At 38.0% G+C, this 20,953-nt stretch overlaps 1 protein-coding gene across 3 annotated transcripts; it reads right to left on the bottom strand.

Annotated features, from left to right (window-relative positions):
• Positions 1-5,515: 5,515 nt before the first annotated feature.
• On the bottom strand, positions 5,516-20,621 carry LOC125258298. 3 transcript variants are annotated; one of them, XM_048175196.1, is made up of 8 exons: positions 20,548-20,621; positions 19,811-19,867; positions 19,513-19,571; positions 9,057-9,101; positions 7,849-8,960; positions 7,587-7,742; positions 7,383-7,475; positions 5,516-6,564 (listed from the first exon to the last, which is right to left on the bottom strand). In XM_048175196.1, the coding sequence occupies exons 5-8, from the start codon at positions 8,944-8,946 to the stop codon at positions 6,247-6,249; spliced, it is 1,665 nt and encodes a 554-aa protein (XP_048031153.1). In that variant the 5' UTR covers positions 8,947-8,960; positions 9,057-9,101; positions 19,513-19,571; positions 19,811-19,867; positions 20,548-20,621; the 3' UTR covers positions 5,516-6,246. The 3 variants fall into 3 exon arrangements, with proteins under 3 accessions (XP_048031153.1, XP_048031154.1, XP_048031155.1); XM_048175197.1 differs by lacking the exon at positions 20,548-20,621 and having other exon boundaries at positions 19,811-20,070; XM_048175198.1 differs by lacking the exons at positions 19,513-19,571; positions 19,811-19,867; positions 20,548-20,621 and having other exon boundaries at positions 9,057-11,874.
• Positions 20,622-20,953: the final 332 nt, after the last annotated feature.

The following is a 20,953-nucleotide window of genomic DNA, read 5'->3' as shown; positions in this document are numbered from 1 at the left end:
TTAACGCAAGACAGTAGCAGAAGTTCGGCTGAATGCGTCATCGGATGGAGAGTGGTGTCGGAGACTGGTCGAGAGCACGAGAGAAATTTGCTGGAGCCGTGAGTTTCATCAAGAACACTTTTTTTTTCCATCGTTCGACTGAGCATTTTGAGAGTTCTGCTGTTTTATCGAGTCATCCGTGAACTGTCTTTTGGAGAGATTAATTTCTTCCTGTGAGTCACTTGAGTGTGCTAGTGTGCAAGAATGTGTTTTTGAACTGCTCTGATTTTCTAAGTGACTTCTTTTTGAGTATTTTTGCCCTTTTCTAGAGACTGAATCTACAAGTCACCCATGAACCAGTGGCGGAGGCAGAAAGTGGATGGTGGGTGGGCCTCTAAAAGTGTGGGTGGGCCAGAATAATTCGCATCATCCCAGGTTTTTCAACTGTCTTAATTTGGGAGGGGAAAAAAATGATGGACCGTCCCTCAGGCGTCAATTCACTAAAAGTAAAGGAATGGCATGGCAAGTTCACATTATATAACAATATTACGTGACAATATCAATTCAAACTGAATCTAGAACTAAAAGTAAAAGTAAGAAACTAAAAGTAAATCTAGAACGAGATCAGAACAAGACAAAACTGCAGTTACAACATTAACCAACAGCACCAACTGATTTAAAAACCTAAAAAAATAAATAAATAAAAATAATCACATAGGTTATTTGGAAATAACCTGGCATGGTAACAGGCAGCTATATGGATAAATAAATAAAACAAAAAGTCATAAATTAGTGAAGTCGGTTGGTTTAAAAGCCACTATAGACCCCTTAATCGCCTACGTCACTGTGACATCACCGCTCTAGCTGGAGGCAAAACATAAATAAGAACTCATAGCAGCCGCGCTAAAAGTTTGAGGTTTTGACTTTAAAATGTCGTCTTGTTGTGTTTTTGGCTGCCAGAATAGAAGGAACAGGACTTTTGGTTCAAAACTAAAGTTTTACCAGATCCCGGCAGACATTCCTTCATAGAAATCAAAAAGATAATTGTGGTTGAAAGCAATACGGCGTACAGACTGGACGGAGACGATCATAAATAATGCTCGTGTTTGCAGTGCACACTTCATATCAGGTAAAATAATCGATGCATATGTAATGGTGTGTTGGTTTTATCTAGTACAAATCAGCAAGTTTCTGTTTTATAGGTGAAATGTCGCCAACTTTCAGCACAATAGCTAGCTTAAATGTTAAACAAACATACAGCGATAGATGAGTGTGCCATCCTTTGAATGGTCTCTTAAAATAATCCACATTGCTAGCCATAATCATAGTTAGCCCAGCGTTAGGTTACATTAGACAATAAACCTTGACAAAATGCCCCGAACCACCCGAAAGTAATTCATATGTTGTCTAGGAAATATCCAAAACTTAAGTTAATTTACAAAAATAGCTGTCACGGTCCCGCAGAGTCAGTGACTGTACATATTCAGACAGTTCTGAACCTTCTTCTGCATCTATGTTTAATAAATCTCCTAAAACATGCTAGCTTACGCTTGTCAACATTGAGTCCAGTGTCTCTTTTTGCCTCCAGCTAAGCCCCGCCCACCAAGAAACGTTGCATTGTTTACAAACTTTTAAGGGGTCTATACGTCGCAACAATGTATTTTATATGTTTAGAGTTTATTTACCCCTTCACTATTTTTCTGTGACTGTCTTTGGGACAGTTCACACACAAAAAAATGGAAATTCAGTAATTATTTACTCACCTTGATGTTTTTTTAAAGCCTTATTAACGTTACCTTTTTTTACGGAACACAAAGAATTTTAAAAAAATCCCTGCTTCGCTTTCATGCAGTTATTTATTTTTAAAAAGAGGATTCAAATGTCATAAAATAATCCCATGCAGATTGTGCCATTATGCCATATATTCTAAATGTTCTGAAGGTATACTGGGTTTGATGAGAAACAAACCGAAGATGTAGGCCTAGGCTACATTAATTAATTATTAACCCTTTCGATCTTGAGTTTAAAATATTCTGTCCCCCCCCCCCCCCCCCAGAGTGAGTTTTTTTTTAAGGCGACCGCTACTGTTTCCATGGCGACGCGTAGTGCGTGTCAAGTACGCCGAACGCAGCAACAATAACACTGTATGACAGATGGATCGCTTTTATTTTGTTTTTCCTTTTTTTATTTAAAATATTCACAAACTTGCTTACCACGTCATCAACTATCTGATGGTCCGATTCTCAAATATGTGTAGGCTAAGTGAGTGTGTTTTGTCCTTTAAAAACCTTTATAAATAATCTATCTTGATCTATAATGCGAGATGGGCGCCACCAGTTTGCGCTGCAGTTCACAGAGTCCTGTCAGTCGGATTTACAGCAGGTTCATCAGTTTCTCCCGAAATATATGCAAGTAAGTGGCTGGTGAACTGGAAGAATAATAGAGTAAACTTTATAGTTACTTAGGCCCATTACGTGTGTCTGATATGAATAAAATGTCGGCAAATTATATTTGAATTCACTGTTATTGCTGCTTCCACTGATGACTGACATCAGTGTGTATTTTATAAACTCCAAATGTATTGTTTTAATGGTGCTTATGCGTATTTAAATGTATGAAACCTTAAAAAAAAAACATGTGGCTGAAAACACTGCATAGTTGTGATAAATGATAAGAGCTGCGCGTGTCCGTCTCGCAGCCAGAGCGCGAAAGCACAGTTTGAATCTGGCAGTTATGTGACGTCGCTGAACGTTCGAAATCCCATTTGTGGGACCGTACCGCTCAAAGGGTTAAGCGAAAATCTTGGCCCGGCCGTTGCAATTACATACACGCGAGCGCGCAGCAGTTCGCGCCAGTGCGCCCAGGAGAAGTCAGCCTAACGTTATGTTTTATTTTTATTTTTGTAGGATTTGAGCTTTAAGACAAGGCTACAAACCTCAAACGCCTGTGGCTTACAGTAAAGCACTGCCAGGTTCTGCAACAAAGAGGGCCCAGAAGCGAAGAATTCAAATCAACAACGCTTTATTGAGAATCAACTTTTAAACAGTCGGACCGCCAAATCCCGAGCCACCAACAGGGCTGAGGCTAATGTTAACCAGGCAGGGATCAATAACAGAAAGCAGTCCGAGGGCAAATGCAGAGAGCAAGGTCAAGCAGGTGGGAGATCAGTAACCGGACAGGTAGACAGCGAAACCAGGGGACAGATCAGGACGAAGGTCATGGGCAGGCAAGAGTCAGAACCAAAGAGCAGTCGGCAATGCCATGCAAGAGAAAATCCATTATCCACAACCTAAAGCCAAAGGAAAGACAGCGAATAAATAGACTCTGACAAAGAGTGAAATCTGGTGACAGAAGGAGTGCGATCAGCTGTGAGCGGCCGCCACAAGGAAAAAATGCGAAGAAAGATGTACGTTTTTTTTTTTTTTAAAGAAATTATATTGCATAATCATGTATTGTGGGCCAGGCTAAACATATCCATCTTACCTATGCATGGCGTCTTTTTTTTTTTTTTTTTTTTTTTTTAAACAAGTCTGAGTCGCCAGGGTTCAGAATTAAAGATGTTGATAATTTCGTCATAATCCAATTTATCCGTTAATTCTCTTTCAAAGGACAAAAGAGTTAAATTATTAAGGTCCTGTCAACATCGATGATCTCAGACGTGTCTTGATCCGGTTTGTTACGGAGAAAAGTCTCTCAACGCTGCAGGACGTCATAGGCAGCGTTATGATGGCCCTTAACAGACTGTTGATGTTGGGGAAAATGTCTGCAGGGCAGCTGTCAAGAACTTCAAACAGTGAGGGGAATTTTCTGTTCTCTGTATCAACTCTGCGTCTAACGTGTTGGGTGAAAACTGTGTATTCAGCATCACTAACTACAATACCATACAAACTGCATGGTGCTTTAAGCAATTCTTACAGGCCAAAAGTGCTGGATCCAGGTAAAAGGGATGCCGACGCTTGCATGATTCCATAGGTATCTTCTTGAAACCGATTGCTCAGCTCTGTTATCTGCCTGTCAAGAATACAGTTCCACAATACCCTTAAGTCATCATTGCTTTTGACAGTGGATGTTTTCCCCAGTGTTGTGGTGACGACAGACTCATGGAATTTAGCAGGCAGCTTGCGCTCACGAGAAGTAGTAACATCCCAGTTAGCTATCTCGTTCTTGGCCATTAACTCCTCCGTTAATCTGAGCACTTCGTCAAAGCCACAGTTGCAATCATCCCGGAAAGCTGCATATGTACCTTTCAGTGTTTCAATCAACGAGATGCATTCTGTCACACACAGTGTTGAACTCTGTAATCCTTTCGTTGCAAAATCACTGTTCTCAAACAGTTTGCAAAATGTAACAAGAAGAAATGTGAATTTCTTTGTATCTGTTGTAGCAGCTGTTCTGCGTCTATTTTTGTTTGACCACTTGATTCGGCATATTCAGCCAGAGCCTCCAGTATTACATCCAGCAAATGTAATATTTTATGGACAGATCCTGATTTTGAGCTCCATCTAGTATCAGACGACCTTTCCAGTTCCATACATTGACGGTTTGGATGCATGTCTTTTTCCAGCGCAATGAACCGAGCGTGCCTTTGAGCCCCAGTGAAAAAATTGTGTATATTATTCACAATATCAAAAAAAGTGGCCACATGCCCCGACACTTTGGCAGCAGTGCAAAGCACAAAATTGAGTCGATGGGAATTGCAGTGTACATAAATGGCTTTCGAAAAGGTTTCTTTCAAGAGAACTTGAACCCCTCCTCTGTGTCCTGACATGACTGATGCGCCATCTAAGCAGATCCCGACGCAGAGAGAAGGATCCAACCCAAGTGGTTCAATGACCTCAAGGATCCTCTGTGAAATTCCAACAGCAGACATTTCTGCTGTTTCAACAAAGCCTACACTCAAAAAAATATTTAACCCCAAAAGTTAAAACTTATGTAATTCAATTGGATGTCAATTTTCCATCCAATTTAATCACATAAATCCAATGCAAAAGTTAACATTTGTTTAAGCTTCACCCTTTCATGTTCAATTAACATGAATGAATTAAATACATTTTATGAAAACTGATGAACTGTGATTTAAGCTTGTATAATACATAAACTTTACTCATTTCCAATAACTTATTGTTACTTGATTTATATAATCACCTTACATTTTCTTAATTCTATTAAATAAATGGACAAAACATGTTACATTTTCAAACATTTATTGTTGTAATTGGTCCATGAGTCGAAAGTAACATCCAATCTGACCAAAAAAAAAAAAAAAGAAGCACGAAAGGAACATACTGTAATGCAGTACTTAACAAATAAAAGCAACTGTTTTCTGCAGTTTCATGAATCCCTCTAAACTAAATCTTCCAGTGGTTATGACTCATGTTTGACTTTTTAGTGTGCCCACAACTAACAGGGATCAACAAGAAACCATATTTTTAACATCAAAGATCACATTTTCAAGGTAACACTGTCATATTATTGCATAGTACGGTAAACAATGTGCTTTCTCCTGATCTATAACACAAAACAGAAATGTAAACGGTCCCTTCTCTTCCTAAATATTTGTTAAAACATACTCTCTTTTTTACTATAACCGTGTTCTCAAAGTGACCTTCAGAATCTGTTAATTTCTCATGATATTTGTTGAAACAATTGAATAACCAGGACCCTTTATACAATAAAAAATACAATGAATTAAAATAATTGAAAAGGGAAAAAAGAAAAGCATATATTTTACTTCACATATATCAAGTTTTCAAAACTTTTTTTAACACATATAACAGGTTTTCACATTTCAGCATTTAGGTGATTAAAACGTGTCCAACTCACTGCAGAGGGGTATGCAGCATACCAAAAGATCTTCTCAGCCATGCCTTCAAGAATGTCTTCAAAAAACCCATTGTTTGGGTGGTGGAATAAGTAGCATTCCACTTCGGTTTAACTCTGTTTTTGCTCTCTGAAGCTGAGTTTATGCAGAAAATGAAAAACAAGAAAGTACTACAACGAGGCTAAGAACTGGAACCGTAACCCGAGACAGCCTCAACACTACTGGAAAACAAGTTATCTGAAAAGTTGACTTCCTGGACTCAATAGCAATATAAGTAACATCTCCTGTATCAAAAGTTTCAGAGCTACAGGAAGCAGGAAAGTGCAGTCTCTTGCATGCTGGAGTTAGTGTCATGCTTTGTAGAAATGTTTCTTTCAGGGCATTCTAAAAGTTTTCAATGTTCCTCCAGTTGTTGGAAATATGTAGGCAACCAGTGAATGTCCTATTCACTGAAACATTTTAATTTTAAGTGATTGAACCTTTGGGGAAAGCTTGCTGCCATCCAAATTCATAAGTACCTTCTGAAAGAATTCAAATGTGAACCTGAGACTTTGAGGGTAGCTTAAGTTGAGTGCGTAGATCAGTCCGAAGAGCATTACTAATCCAAAGGAAATACTCTTTAAGTGTTGGATCAGCTTTGCACCCTCTATCACAACTCCAACATCACCCGGGTCATCCTCAGCACCAGCACCTTCTTTGCGAATCACAAAAAGCCCCAGAGTGGTCTCAGAAATTCCCCTTTCTGCTTCTTCAGGGTTGCAGTCCTAAGGCCAAAATAAGTAAATAAATATTAAGAAATTTAATAATAATAAAATAAAAAATGAACACTTTTTCAGTTTCACTGAAATATTGGCAACATACAGGCTGGCAATGTATGTTAGGTCCTTAAAGGGATAGTTCACCCGAAAATGAAAATTTTATGTTTATCTGCTTACCCCCAGCGCATCCAAGATGTAGGTGACTTTGTTTCTTCAGTCGAACACAAATGATGATTTTTAACTCCAACCGTTGCCGTCTGTCAGTCAAATAATGCGAGTGAAATCCAAATTAAACCCTGCAGCTCGTGGCGACACATTGATGTCCTAAGACACAAAACGATCGGTTTGTGTGAGAAACCGAACAGTATTTATATCATTTTTTACCTCTAAAACACCACTATGTCCAACTATGTTCAGCACTCGTTGTGTGAGGTCTGATCGCGCTCTGACAGCGGCAGTGATGTCTCACACTTATACTTCAATGAGTGCCAGACATCACTTATGCTGTCAGAGAGCGATCAGACCTCACACAACGAGTGCTGAACGCAGTTGGACATAGTGGTGTTTTAGAGGTAAAAAATTATATAAATACTGTTCGGTCTTAGGACATCAATGTGTCGTCACGAGCCGCAGGGTTTAATTTGGATTTCACTCGCATTATTTGACTGACAGACGGCAACGGTTGGAGTTAAAAATCATCATTTGTGTTCGACTGAAGAAACAAAGTAACCTACATCTTGGATGCGCTGGGGGTAAGCAGATAAACATAAAATTTTCATTTTTGGGTGAACTATCCCTTTAAAAAAGGGCATACGTATACAAACCTGGAATTCTTTGATGACTGTTGTTATATCCTCATTCAGGTACACACACAGACTCTGGATGACACAATCTCGTTTGATGTGTATGTCACCACACTGAAAATTTGACACAAAGTTAAACAATATCAGAAATGGCACTATAATAAAAACTGATTATAGTTTGATATTTTTATTGCTTCTTAAGAATTTAAATGCAATTTAACACACCTTGTCTGCAACTGCCATAATGCGTGAAATCTTCTGTCCAGAAGCACCTCCTTTGCTGCTGAAAACCTTCTGTAGATTAGCAGTGTATTTGTCCAGCTGCGCCAAGAACTTTGAAATAAGAGGCACAGTCATTATCCGCATGAATTCTGCATTTATCTACAAGAAAAAAGGGAAAGGAAGATGAAATGCAGTATAGGCGTACTGTAGAGGAATTCACTGAAATGTACAACATATTTATTGTGTTAATATCAATAACACTTACTTCATTTACTGTGAACAGCGCAGGCCACCTGCTTTGTAAATCAGAAACCATTGGCGAGTCTTCAACCAACTCTTGCCGCCTATAGGAAAAGGTCAAGTGCATTTTTTCCTTAACGACTGCCTCGTTATTTTTCTTTTTCACTTCAGTTAAGAGAGCAATTCTTTCCTTCTCCATGCTTTCTGCTGTTTCTCCTTTCGGAAGGCAAGGAAGGAAATTCACCTCAGCTTTTTTTGTTTTTTTTATGTTTAATTCTGCTTTACCCTGACCTTTACGCTTGTTCCTAAGAGAGTTCACAGTGATTTCGGGGTGTCCAATCTTGCTTAGTTTGGAGCGAAAATTAGCCATCTTAATCTTTAGGTAGTGTTTCCATCCTTCATGGCCAGTGCGAGTTCCTTTTTCCCTCAAGCAAGGGTGGACATTTATCAAGGCTTCAGCTGCCTGATCAAGCTGACTATCAGAGGGGTATGCTGCATACCTAAAGATCTCCTCAGCCATGCCTTCAAGAATGTCAGATCTTAGTTTGGGTGGTGGAATAAGTAGCATTCCACTTTTGTTGAACTCTGTGTCAGCTCTCTGAAGCTGAATTTCAGCAGAACATGAAAAACGAGGAACTACAAAAACCTGAGGCCAAGAACTGGTTCTTGACTCTGGAGACGTAATTAAGACAGTCTCAGCGCTGCTGGAAAATGAGTCATCAGACAAGTTGACTTCCTGGACTGAGTCAATGGCACAAGGGCTAACATCTCTTGTTTCAAGAGGGTCAGAGCTACATGTTGAGCTGGGTGAAGGAACAAAAATGCTGGAACAGGAAGGTGCATCAGGTGCAGTCTCTTGCATGCAGGAGATACAGTAATCGGTTGATAGAAAAATCACTTTCAGGGTATCCCTGTCTTCAATTTGACTGGTTGACATGAGATTCATGTATTCATTTCCAAAGTCCTTATCTTTGTACTGGAGCCTGAACTTTTGCTTCACCCCAAAAACAGTCATTATTTCAAGTACAAGGTCATCCACAGACTTTGGGATTCCTGTCTTTAGTGTAAGCTTTCTTGCATCATCCCCACCAAAAACAATCCTCAGAATGACCGGACTCAACATTTTTCTCTTCTTTTCTAAAAAAAGGAATGAAACAGACAATGACAGAAATCAGTAATACGATTTTTGTGCTGTAACTTATTTTAAATGAAAACACCTCATAAATACATTACCTTAAATGAGGATGTGCCTCTTCAGGGTCACCATTCGTCTTCCTCCTACCATATAATCATACAGTGGATAAGCATCAGTTAGCTGATCTAGATCAACCAGGGCAACAACCTCTCTATCAGGAGACACAGTCAACTGAAAAGCTTTAAAATGTTCTTGATACCATGCACACAGTACCTTCACAACAAAATTCAAACTGCTTTTGATAATACAGATTTGAAGAATTTCAGCAAACTCTAGGAGCCCACCAGCTGACCCAAATGAAATCAGCATACCAGTTCTATAATTTATTCCATTGTTTGTCACATTTTTTGCAAGATGAACTTCATTAATTCCTGGATATTTTTGTCTTAAACCTGCTACCACTTCCTTGTTTAAAACATCCACAGGAAGTGTGGAGACACTTGTAACTTCTAGTGAGGACTTCTTAAGGCTACAGGAATGGATCTGATAAGCAATCATTTGCTGGTGTTTGGCAGCCAGTGTGAGCATTATGTTTTTAAAACAATTTGTCTGGCGAGCAACTTTCTTAAAGAAACTATGTTTCGCCTCAAATCTCATAGTCCACTGCCCTACTAGAGGTCCAAAACATTGAATCATATGTGGATAGTGCTCCACATAATGATGTTTCGGTAACAGCTGTGCTGGAAAAAGTTCAACAAATCTTTGTCTGTGCTCTACAATTTTGCAGTTTAAGTAATCTATTGTTTCTTCGTAATGAATAGGGGCGACAGCGGAGTCACGTGACGTGCTCATGAACCTAGTCGCACTCGAGTAGAGCTCCGTACGTTTGGCCCCTTTTTGCTGATTTTTTTGTTTTATTTTAAGTTTACTTCATTAATAATACTATTTCTGATGGCTTACAATCGGAAACAGCAGGAGATATCTCCGACGGCTTCTCCGATTAAGAAGAAATCCAAGCCACCAACCACGGGTGACATGGTAGACAAGATGGCGAACACTGTTGCGCACTTTGAGGACATTCTAAGAACTGAGTTGACGGCGATGCGGAACGAATTCGCCTCTCACATGTCAGTTGTTCAGTCGCTATGCTCCAAACTGGATCTTCTTACAGGGGAGATGAGAGAACAAAAGAAAGTGGTCGCAGATCACGATAAGCGAGTAGCCGCGCTCGAGCAACAGATCGTGGACTTACAGGATCGCAATAGGCGCAGTAATCTGCGTCTGGTTGGATTGCCTGAAGGGGCCGAAAAGGATGACCCTATGGGCTTTTTGAAAAAATCGCTACCGACCTGGCTCCCATCTTTGGCGGGCAAAGAGATTGAAGTGGAACGAGCGCATCGTGTGTACACAAGGTTCACCTCAGATCGCGCTAAACCACGGGTTTTCATCTTTAAACTGTTGCGGTACACGGACAGGGAGCTCATTTTGCGGGCCGCTAGACTTCACGCCCCGGTGAAAACATCCGACGGAGCAACGCTGTCTTTCTTTCCAGATTTTTCTCCGCTCACCGCAAAAAGAAGAAGTGCATTCGCGCCAGTTAGGAAGGAAATGAGAGAGGCAGGCATCCAGAATTTTCTTCTCTATCCTGCAACGCTGAAGGTCATTCTCAATCAAGGTGAACCTAAAATGCTATACTCCCCAGAAGAAGCAAGAGTTTTTCTCAGATCCCATTCATCCACTAACCCTCAGTGAACTTTAGCTGGACATTTGCTATCTAATCGGAGAAGAGATGCTCTGTAGGCGACTGTGTCTTTCACTGTTCACTCTAATGTTTACTTCTGAACTTACAGTTACTAAAAGGTTCCATTAAGCATAAAGTATTGTTCACTGATTATGGTGGTATAATATTTATGTTTATAGTTGTATTCCTTTTCTCATATTTTATTATTATTATTATATATTATTATTATTATTTATTTTTTATTATTATTATTATTATTATTATTATTATTTATTTATTTTTTTTTATTTTTTATTTTTTCCAACAGAGATACTATCTAGTCAATATGTGACTTTGGGGCCAATGTTGGTGCTTCAGTAATGTGCAGGTTTTTGTTGACGCCACGGATCATATTAAGGGGTGCTGGCAGATCAAGGTTTGTTCTTGGTTTGATCTGCCATAGTTCATGGAAATGTGTTTATGTTTTTTTGAATACTGACGGGAAGGGTGGGGGTGGGGGGTGGATTGATGGTAGACTCAACTGGTTTTGTTTTCAAATTTGTATTTTGTCTTATTACGCAGTAATTCTGTTCGATACCTATGACTGACCTTAATATTCTCAGTTGTAATATCAATGGCCTAAATGGCCCACACAAACGTACAGGTTTTCTGGACTTTTGGCGAAGAAGAAAGATTGATATAGTGTTAGTTCAAGAATCCCATCTGAAAGAGGAGGATGTACGCAGGTGTAATAATAAGTTTTATGAAGTGGTATCTCATTCATCTTCGGATGCTAAAACCAAGGGGGTCCTAATATTAGTACGGAGGACTTTAAATATTACTATTTTAGATAAAGGTTGTGATGCAGACGGTAGAATAACACATATAAAAACAATAGTGGAGAATAGAAAAATTTTATTTATTTCAGTTTATGCCCCTTGTACTCCGGACCCTACTTTTTTTCTCTGTTTTGTCTACTTATCTTTTAAAATGTTCAGATTTTGAAATTGTATTGGGTGCAGACACGAATTCTGTAATGTCGCATATCCTAGATAGATCTGGACCAAAGGAATCACACTCTCAAGCCGTCTGTTCTGACAAACTTAGGAAATGTATAATCTCATCTTCATTGGTGGGTAGTTGGCGTTTATTAAAGGATTAGTCCACTTTTAAATACACTTTTCCTGATAAATTTACACACCCCCATGTCATCCAAGATGTTTGTCTGTCTTTCGTCAGTCGAAAAGAAATGAAGGTTTTTGATGCAAACATTCCATGGATTATTCTCCTTACAGTGGATTTCAATGGCTACCAACAGATTGAAGGTCAAAATTACAGTTTCAGTGCAGCTTCAAGGGCTTTAAACGATACCAGATGAGTAATAAGGGTCTTATCTAGCGAATCGATCGGTCATTTTCGGAAAAAAATACATTCTTCATAACGGTTATGCTGAATGTTCTACGCCTTCCCTATTCTACTTACGGAACGAACGTGGCGCCAGTTTCGTTTTTTTCCGTAACTTGAATAGGGAAGGCGTAGAACATTCAGTGTAAGCGTTATGAAGAATGCGGAAGCGGAAAGTACGTTCAAGGCGATATTTTGTTTATAAAGCATAAACGGTTGTATTTTTTTTTCGAAAATGACCGATCGTTTCGCTAGATAAGACCCCTATTACTCATCTGGTATCGTTTAAAGCCCTTGAAGCTGCACTGAAACTGTAATTTTGACCTTCAATCTGTTGGTAGCCATTGAAATCCACTGTAAGGAGAATAATCCATGGAATGTTTGCATCAAAAACCTTCATTTCTTTTCGACTGACGAAAGAAAGACATGAACATCTTGGATGACATGGGGGTGAGTAAATTTATCAGGAAAAGTGTATTTAAAAGTGCACTAATCCTTTAAATCCTTCTGCCAAGTCTTTCACTTTCTTTTCTGCTACTCATAAATCCTATTCGCGAATTGACTATATTTTCATTTCTACTTCTTTATCTTCAGCTGTTCGTGATGCCAATATCTGTTCCTTATCTTTGTCAGATCATGATGGAAATTTGTGCAGATTATCTTTGATCCCTCGGCCATCTCGTGCAACTAGATGGCGATTTAACCCTAAATTGTTACAGGCTGAAAACTTTTGTAGCCAATTCAGAAATAAATTTGCTGAGTTTATTGAAATTAACCAAGGCTCAGTGGATGATCCATGAACACTTTGGAATGCAGTTAAAGGATTCATAAGGAATAACTCAATTTCGTATGCCTCTTTCCTTCAGAAAAACCGACATAAAAAGATAGTTGAACTGGGATTACAGCTCCAGAATCTGACTAGAGACAATCAACATTGTTTTTCGGACAATACACTCAGCAAAATTATGGCGGTTAGGTCTGAACTTAATTCATTACTGAGATCCAGGGCAGAATTCCTGATTCAAAGATGCAGGCAGAATTACTATTTTCAAGGAAGTAGACCAAGCCACCTTTTAGCTCTAAGAATACGCAACAGTGAAAAGTTTGCTAATATTTCAGCAGTGAAATCCCAATCCGGGCTTGTTATGACAGACCCCAGAGACATTAATATTTCTTTTCATTCTTTTTACTCTAACCTCTATACTTCTTCTGCTTTTGGTGACCCTGACTCTTTTGCAACTTTTCTTTCCAACCTTGATTTACCTAGGCTGTCGGATTCAGATTCGGATTATCTGGCTGAACCGATTACTCTTCAGGAGCTGGAGTCAGCAATCCGATCTATGAACAAGGGGAAATCCCCAGGTTTAGATGGTATTCCAGTCGAATTGTATACTACTTTTTGGTCGGATTTAGGCCCCCTCATGTTAGATATGATAAATTTTCCAGTTACTCAAGGCTCATTTCACCCATCTATTAATATAGCTGTTATTTCTCTCTTGTTAAAAAAAGATAAAGATCCGACTTCCTGTTCTAGTTACCGGCCACTTTCTTTGATAGGGACTGATGTTAAATTATATGCTAAGGTACTATCTCGTCGTCTAGAGAAATTTATAAACAGGCTAGTTCATCATGACCAAACAGGGTTCATTAAATCTCGCTCAGCTTCGGATAACTTACGCAGGTTATATCATATTATTAATTTATCTAATAGTTTGTCCTCCCCTTGTGCAGTATTATCTCTAGATGCAATGAAAGCTTTCGACCAGCTAGAATGGAACTATTTATGGGCGGTTCTACAGCATCTGGGTCTAGGATCGAGTTACATAAACATGATAAAAGTTCTGTACGCCAATCCAGCAGCCTCTGTTCTCACAGGTTCTGTTTGCTCTAACCCATTCCTTATACATCGAGGTACTCGTCAGGGTTGCCCGCTTTCTCCTCTGTTATTTGCCTTATCTTTGGAACCCTTAGCTCAAGCGGTCCGACGATCTGAAACTATTTCTCCCATAATTATAAGGAATACTCATCATCATATTTCTTTATTCTCTGATGATATTTTATTGTTTTTGGATAAGCCGTCACATTCTATTCCTCATGTATTGAATTTATTTGACCATTTTGGATCTCTCTCTGGCTTTAAAATTAATTGGAGTAAGTCATGTCTACTTCCCCTCAATTCTAAATTTGATCCCATTTCCCTTTCTGCATCTATTCCATTGGTTCAAAACTTTAAGTACTTAGGGATAGATATTTTTCCTTCCATGCAAGATATTCTTTCAAAAAACTATAATAGTATTCTAGCCAAAATATCCTCAGATTTGGAAAATTGGTCTCGTCTTCCTACTTCTCTTCAGGCTCGTATATCGGTGATCAAAATGAATGTTCTCCCACGTATTAACTTCTTTTCTTCCATGATTCCTCTCACTCCACCAGTTGGCTACTGGAACAAACTTGATGCATGTGTTTCACAGTATATATGGGATGGGAAACGTCCTCGTATTAAACTGTCTACCTTACAGCGAAGTAGATTACATGGAGATCTTTCTTTCCCTAATTTTAGACTGTATGCTCAAGCCTTTTCCCTCCGCCCATTATCAGTTTGGTTTGACCCTGATGCTTCAGTATCTTGGAGAGCAATTGAGGAATCTATTGTTTATCCATATAAATTGAAGCATCTAGTTTTTTCAGGGGTTCCGCTTAGGCAGTGTAAGTCTAGGTTTGGTCCTATTGTAACCCATCTCCTCTCCACATGGAGGGATGTTGAAAGACGTTTACAACTAGTTACAATATGGCATAAGCATTCGCCAATTTTCCACAACAATAATCTTTTGTCAGGCAATACTCCATTCCATTGTCCGCAATGGACTCATCATAAAGTAAACACTCTGGGAGATATCTATGATGATAATGGTTTACAATCCTTCCAGAATCTCAAAAATCAATATAATCTGCCAGGCACTTCCTTTTTTATGTATTTACGAATTAGATCGGCCCTACGGGCATACGGGGTGCCCTGGGATTCTCAACTTCCTATTCACCCTTTGCGCAAACTAATCCTTCCCTCTGAGGAATTTCCCTCTTCTGCCTCAGTCATCTATCTTTTTCTACTTGAGCATTCATACAAACCTTTATCTATTACAACTGTTTGGGCTAAGGATCTTAATGAGGATGTGCATGTTTTATTTTCGGATCAGATATGGGGAATGTTTAAAATGTCTTCTAAAAACCCTAACCACCAAACGATTCATTGGAAATTGCTGCATAGGGTCTACTTGACTCCATTGAAACGTTTTCATATGAATTTGTCAACCTCTCCTAAGTGCAATCTCTGTTCACAAGGATCTTTAGGCACTTTTTTGCATTTTTTCTGGGAGTGCCCCTCTCTCTTTTCTTTTTGGACTCAGCTCTCACAGGACCTCTCTTATTTGTTGGGTACTGAGATAAGTTTGACTTCACACCATTTTTTTATGAATGACTTTTGGGACCTCACCTTGTCAGTCCAAAGATGTTTACTGCTAGCTGCTTTCACTGCAGCAAAAAAGTTGCTAGTCAACCATTGGAATCCTCCTCACACAATGGACAGACGAACCTGGGCGGTATATTTGTTGGACATTATCTCGATGGAACTCTCAACTTCTCGCATACATGGATCTAATGTAAAAAAAAACTGTCAATTTATGGCATTCATCTTTTAATATTGTGTCATCTTTTCTAAAATCTTTGTAAAAAATTATTTTATTGTATTTTATGTATTAATATTACTCAATTTATTTTTATTTTTATTATTATTATTTATTTTACTTTATGTATTTTATTGTTTTTCTTTTCTACCCTTAAGTCTACCAGAGGGTGGGATGGGTTGGGATGGGTTTTAAATTTGCACAGTTGCTTTTTGTTTTATACTACTGTTCACAGAAGAAAATTCAATAAACAGTTGTTAACAAAAAAAAAAAAATGAATAGGGGCGACAGCAAGTTCTATTCTACTATTTCTTTTAAATCAAGAAGTACAAGCCAAGCAGGCTCAGTCTCTGGTATCAAGTCTCCAATGATGAATGGAAGCAATCTCAGTAAATTCCAATTTTCATGTGCATTACCTCCAATGGTCTTCTTGGAGGCATATGTACATGGAATAACATGAGGTTTATTGGTTTTATCACCCCACTTATAGGGGAAGTTCAAGATCAAGCTGTTTAGAGTATCAAGAGACAGATACTTCTTGGAAACAAATTCTTTCAAGCAAAGTGCAAGTTCAAATGGGACAATGCCCTCAAACAAGTCGTGTACAATATCAGGTGGATAGCCTCTAGTAACATGAAAGTGAGATAAATTCTCTGTTAACACACAACCTCTTTTTACTCCACAAAATGTAGCAGAGTTTTCCTTTGCAGATTTAACATGTGCATCATGAATTTCCTTTGTTCTAAGGGCAAAGTCTCCGGTCTGAACGGATTCAGCCTGGATCTCCAATCTCTTCCCTATGCAAAACCTGCAAAAGTACTTACCAGAGAAGCTTTCTATGAAGCCCGCTAAACTGTGGGCCCCTAAATTATCTGCAATGACAGACTGGACTGTACCTTTCACAAACCGTCCAAGCTCTGCAATGTAGACACCGTGACTCTCTAAAGTAACCAATTCCTGTAAAAGGGGCTCTAAAACTGTGCCATATCCATGTGACTTCACATGTTCAGTCTTGCATAAAACTGCCAGATATATAGATGAAAGAGTGGAACTGCATCCGGGTGGCAAATTATTTAAAATCCAATAGACACCACAAAGTTTGTGCTTTTTACGTGAGGTGCCTAAGGGGTTACAGAGCTCAAAATCGTCAATGTACAATGACAAAGATAATTTTAATTCCTCTCCACAAAAAAAATGAGTTTTCCTTGCAATAAAGACCATCTCTGATAGACCTGTACTGCTGTTCTTTCTCTACCCCTGAATCATTTTTATGTGTCTCGTGGTAACCAGTAACACACTGGAAAATATCACTGCAACTAAACAACAGCTGAAGAGAAGGCAAAATTGGTATATACTGATAGGTCTTCTGACTCTTTTGATCAAGGATAAACTCAATTGGCTCTACAACACTTACATGTTCCTTGTAGAATTTCTTCCACTTGAAAGCTGTGGCAAGGGGTCCACCTTTTTCTATGGCTTTAACCAAGGGATTTGACCTGCCCACTGCTTCAGAAAGCTCTTGAATGACAACCTCATCAATTTCTAAGTTGTGATTTCTAACTATGTCAGAAATGATGCTACAGGTCACTTGCTTTGATGCTGAAGTTAATGAACAATGTAGTTCCTGAAGTAATTCATCAACCGCAGTGGCTGGGACATCCAAAATGTTTTCTAACTTTAATAAAACAAGGGCAAAATTAAGTACACCTGCCTTAGAAATATCTTCATCATTATTAGCATCACTGCATGACTCTAACACAGATTCTGTTGAAAATGCGTGAAAATCAACGGGAGAACTGGCCGACTCCTGACAGTCTGCAGTGACTGTGACAACATCTAATTTAAAGTCAGTTAGATGATGTGGATTGTGCTTCCTATTTTTGTGTGTATGAAATGTATTATAAATATTGCTTTTAAATGTACACTCTTTAAATACATAAGTCACAGTTTCATGTTTGCGCAAATGTTCATTTAGATGACTGAAGTAATCTCTTTCATTTGACTCAATGCATGCACACAGCTGACATGAAAATATGGCAAACTGATCTTGTTTTGAAGATGACTGATCACGGTGGGCACGGTATATATGACTTAGGAGGTTATTCCATGATTTAAAAGTGCAAGGACAATTACTGTATACACAAGGATGCCTGAACATTGCCCCAAAATGTCCATGTTTGAGTTTAGAATGTTTCAATAACTCCTACCTAGTAGAAACTTCTGTTCCACACACTTTACATTGCCACATTCCCAAGACTTACATATCTAAAATTCAAAAATGAATGTGAGAAGATTACTACTTCAACAAAGTAACATTTTAGTTTTATATATATATATAATATACTGTCATGCTCAAAATTATTCATACCCTTGGTAAATATGACCAAAGAAGGCTGTGAAAATAAATAAGCTCTCCAGATCCTTCAGATTCCCAGCTCCATGTTGTGCTTTTTCTCTTCAGTTCACTCCACTCATTTTCTTTAAGGTTCAGGTCAGGGCACAGGGATGGTCATTGCAGAAGCTTCATTTTGTGCTCGGAGACACATTTTTGTGTTGGTTTTGATGTTTGTTTTGGATCATTGTCCTGATGGAAGATCCACGGCCTATTATAAGAGTTCTAGCAGGGACATTCAAGTTTTGATTTTTTATCTGTTGGTATTTGATAGAATTCATGCTGCCATGTATCTGAACAAGATGTCCAGGACCTCCAGCAGAAAAATAAGATCATTATTTTAAAATAAGATAATTATTCATTAAAAATCCAGCAGTATATTGCATTGCACTCATGGTACTTTTTACCCCTGTGTGCACTAACCCATCTGACCATAGAACCCATCCTGTTTGAATTTCCAGTAGTGTCAGTTACTTTTCAAATGTTCTATGGTCAGATGAAACAAAAAAAAAAACGTTTTTTTTAGCAGCAAACTCTCAAGATGGGTTTGTGCACACAGGGGTAAAAAGTACCATGAGTACAATGCAATATACTGCTGGATCTTTAATGAATAATTATCTTATTTTAAAATAATGATCTTATTTTTCTGCTGGAGGTCCTGGACATCTTGTTCAGATACATGGCATCATGGATTCTATCAAATACCAACAGATAAAAAATCAAAACTTGAATGTCCCTGCTAGAACTCTTATAATGGGCCATGGATCTTCCATCAGGACAATGATCCAAAACAAACATCAAAACCAGCACAAAAATGTGTCACTGAACACAAAATGAAGCTTCTGCCATGACCATCCCAGTGCCCTGACCTGAACCCTAATGAAAATGAGTGGAATGAACTGAAGAGAAGAAGCACCAACATGGAGCTGGGAATCTCAAGGATCTGGAGAGCTTCTGCATGAAGGAATGGCCTCTGATCTCTTGTCAGGTGTTCTCCAAACTCATCAGGCATTATAGGTGAAGACTCAGAGCTGTTATCTTGGCAAAAGGAGATTGCAAAAAGTATTGAATAAAAGGGTATGATTATTTGTGAGCAGTGTGTATTAGAGAAAAACATTTCTCTCATAATTAGATTTTCCCCCCATTTAAAATTCTTATTCTCCAATTAAAGGTTGAATGTAGATTTTTAAATAAAAGATCAAAAGTATTAACCATGCAGATTTATTTTGACAGCTTTCTTTGGTCATATTTACCAAGGGCATGAATAATTTTGAGCACGACTGTATATTATATATATATATATATATATATATATATATATATATATATATATATATAAAACAAAAAACAACACTTACTGTAATTGAGTGATTGCCCCAAACTGAAGACAATGTGGAATGATGTCACAATGATGTCTCTGAAATAGTAAAGATGAGATATATCTTCAGTTTTGTAATGACAACTCTGCATTAAAAGAATTCATGATCAACTCAATGTACAAAATTAGTTTTTAAATGGAAATCCTATAAACCTTTAAATGTATCTTTCATATACTCACAAAACTTAATGTCAAAAAAGAGAGAAAAGATCAACACTTTTACAAAGAAATGAAATGAGTACAGTTTAGTTATATTACAAAAAACAAACTATACATACCGTAAGTGAGTGACTGACTTTAATCAGATTCAATGTGGAATTGTCACAACGGAGTCTCTGGAATATGAAAAACGACATGATTTGATTTTTGTAAACTCAGCATGAAAAGAATGAATGTTCCACTTCAAGGACACTATTTATTTTTTAACAGGACATCCCACAAAATTTTACATGCAACTTTCATATTATGTCGAGCATGTTTGTACAACGCTTTAGCGTAGTTGCAAAGCATATTTATAGAAAAGCAAAATGTAACATTAGATGGCTAATCTATTATTTAAAAAAAAAAAAAAAAAAAAAAAAGAACAGTCATAGACGCGCAATCTGCTAAAAAGATGCAGTCGACCAAATATATCTTAAAATAATCCAATTTGCATATATTTGATAACAGATGTGTTTTTATGCGAGAGCCTAACGTTAAACGTAAAGGTTAACAGTTAGCTTACATGTTCTAACATATTTGCAAAGTGAATGTAACTTACGTCGAGATGACACTGTTTAAAAAAAAAAAAAAAAAAAAAAAAAAAAAAAAAACACGTACTTAACATTACTCAAACGATAGTAAATTTTAAAATGATCAAGAAAAAGTTAGCAGGGAAGGCCGAAAATATCTAACGTTAGTTCATTCGCCAAAAGGGCAGTTGGCAGCTAGGGTAAATCAAGATCGATCAAATAATAAAAAAAAATAGCTTATATGTTTAAGTCTACATCAATTGTACATGAAGAAAATATCTTACCTTGTATAATCTCCTCATCCGTTCTTCACTAATCTTCCAACCGTTGAGTCACCGTCGTCGAGCTCCAAATCGACTTCCGCCTTCAGGTTTTTTTTATTTATTTTTTTAAATGCGCATGCGCAACATCTGCATTCGAGCTTTACTGCAACGAATTAGGCGTGTTATTTGATTAAGTTGGTTTCGGATCCATTACGTTCATGTTGAGAAAGCGTAATTCGGAATAATAATAATTATTTTATTCTTTTTTAAATATACTTTATTTAAATAGTTTGCTTCATATCAATTACTGGCAAGAATCATTTTTTGAGTGTATCGCACGTTCTTTGATTACTCCGCGATGAATGAAACGGACACAGACAGCAACAACCCAGCTAACAAAAAAAGGTCCCCAGAACGTCCCCTGAAT

The sequence above is a fragment of the Megalobrama amblycephala genome, linkage group LG22, assembly GCF_018812025.1.
Source record: "Megalobrama amblycephala isolate DHTTF-2021 linkage group LG22, ASM1881202v1, whole genome shotgun sequence".
Taxonomy (NCBI): Eukaryota; Metazoa; Chordata; class Actinopteri; order Cypriniformes; family Xenocyprididae; genus Megalobrama; species Megalobrama amblycephala.
The sequence above is the reverse complement of the archived record's forward strand: the minus strand, read 5'-3'. Positions and strand labels throughout refer to the sequence as shown.

Excerpts from the sequence above, each read along its gene's own strand:
- LOC125258298 (XM_048175196.1), bottom strand. The coding sequence starts at position 8,946 with ATGTTGAGTCCGGTCATTCTGAGGATTGTTTTTGGTGGGGATGATGCA. Across the intron at positions 7,476-7,586 it reads TTATGGCAGTTGCAGACAAG|TGTGGTGACATACACATCAA; the intron begins GTGTGTTAAATT and ends TCAAATTTTCAG. Across the intron at positions 6,565-7,382 it reads CAGTCATCAAAGAATTCCAG|GACTGCAACCCTGAAGAAGC; the intron begins GTTTGTATACGT and ends TTTTGGCCTTAG.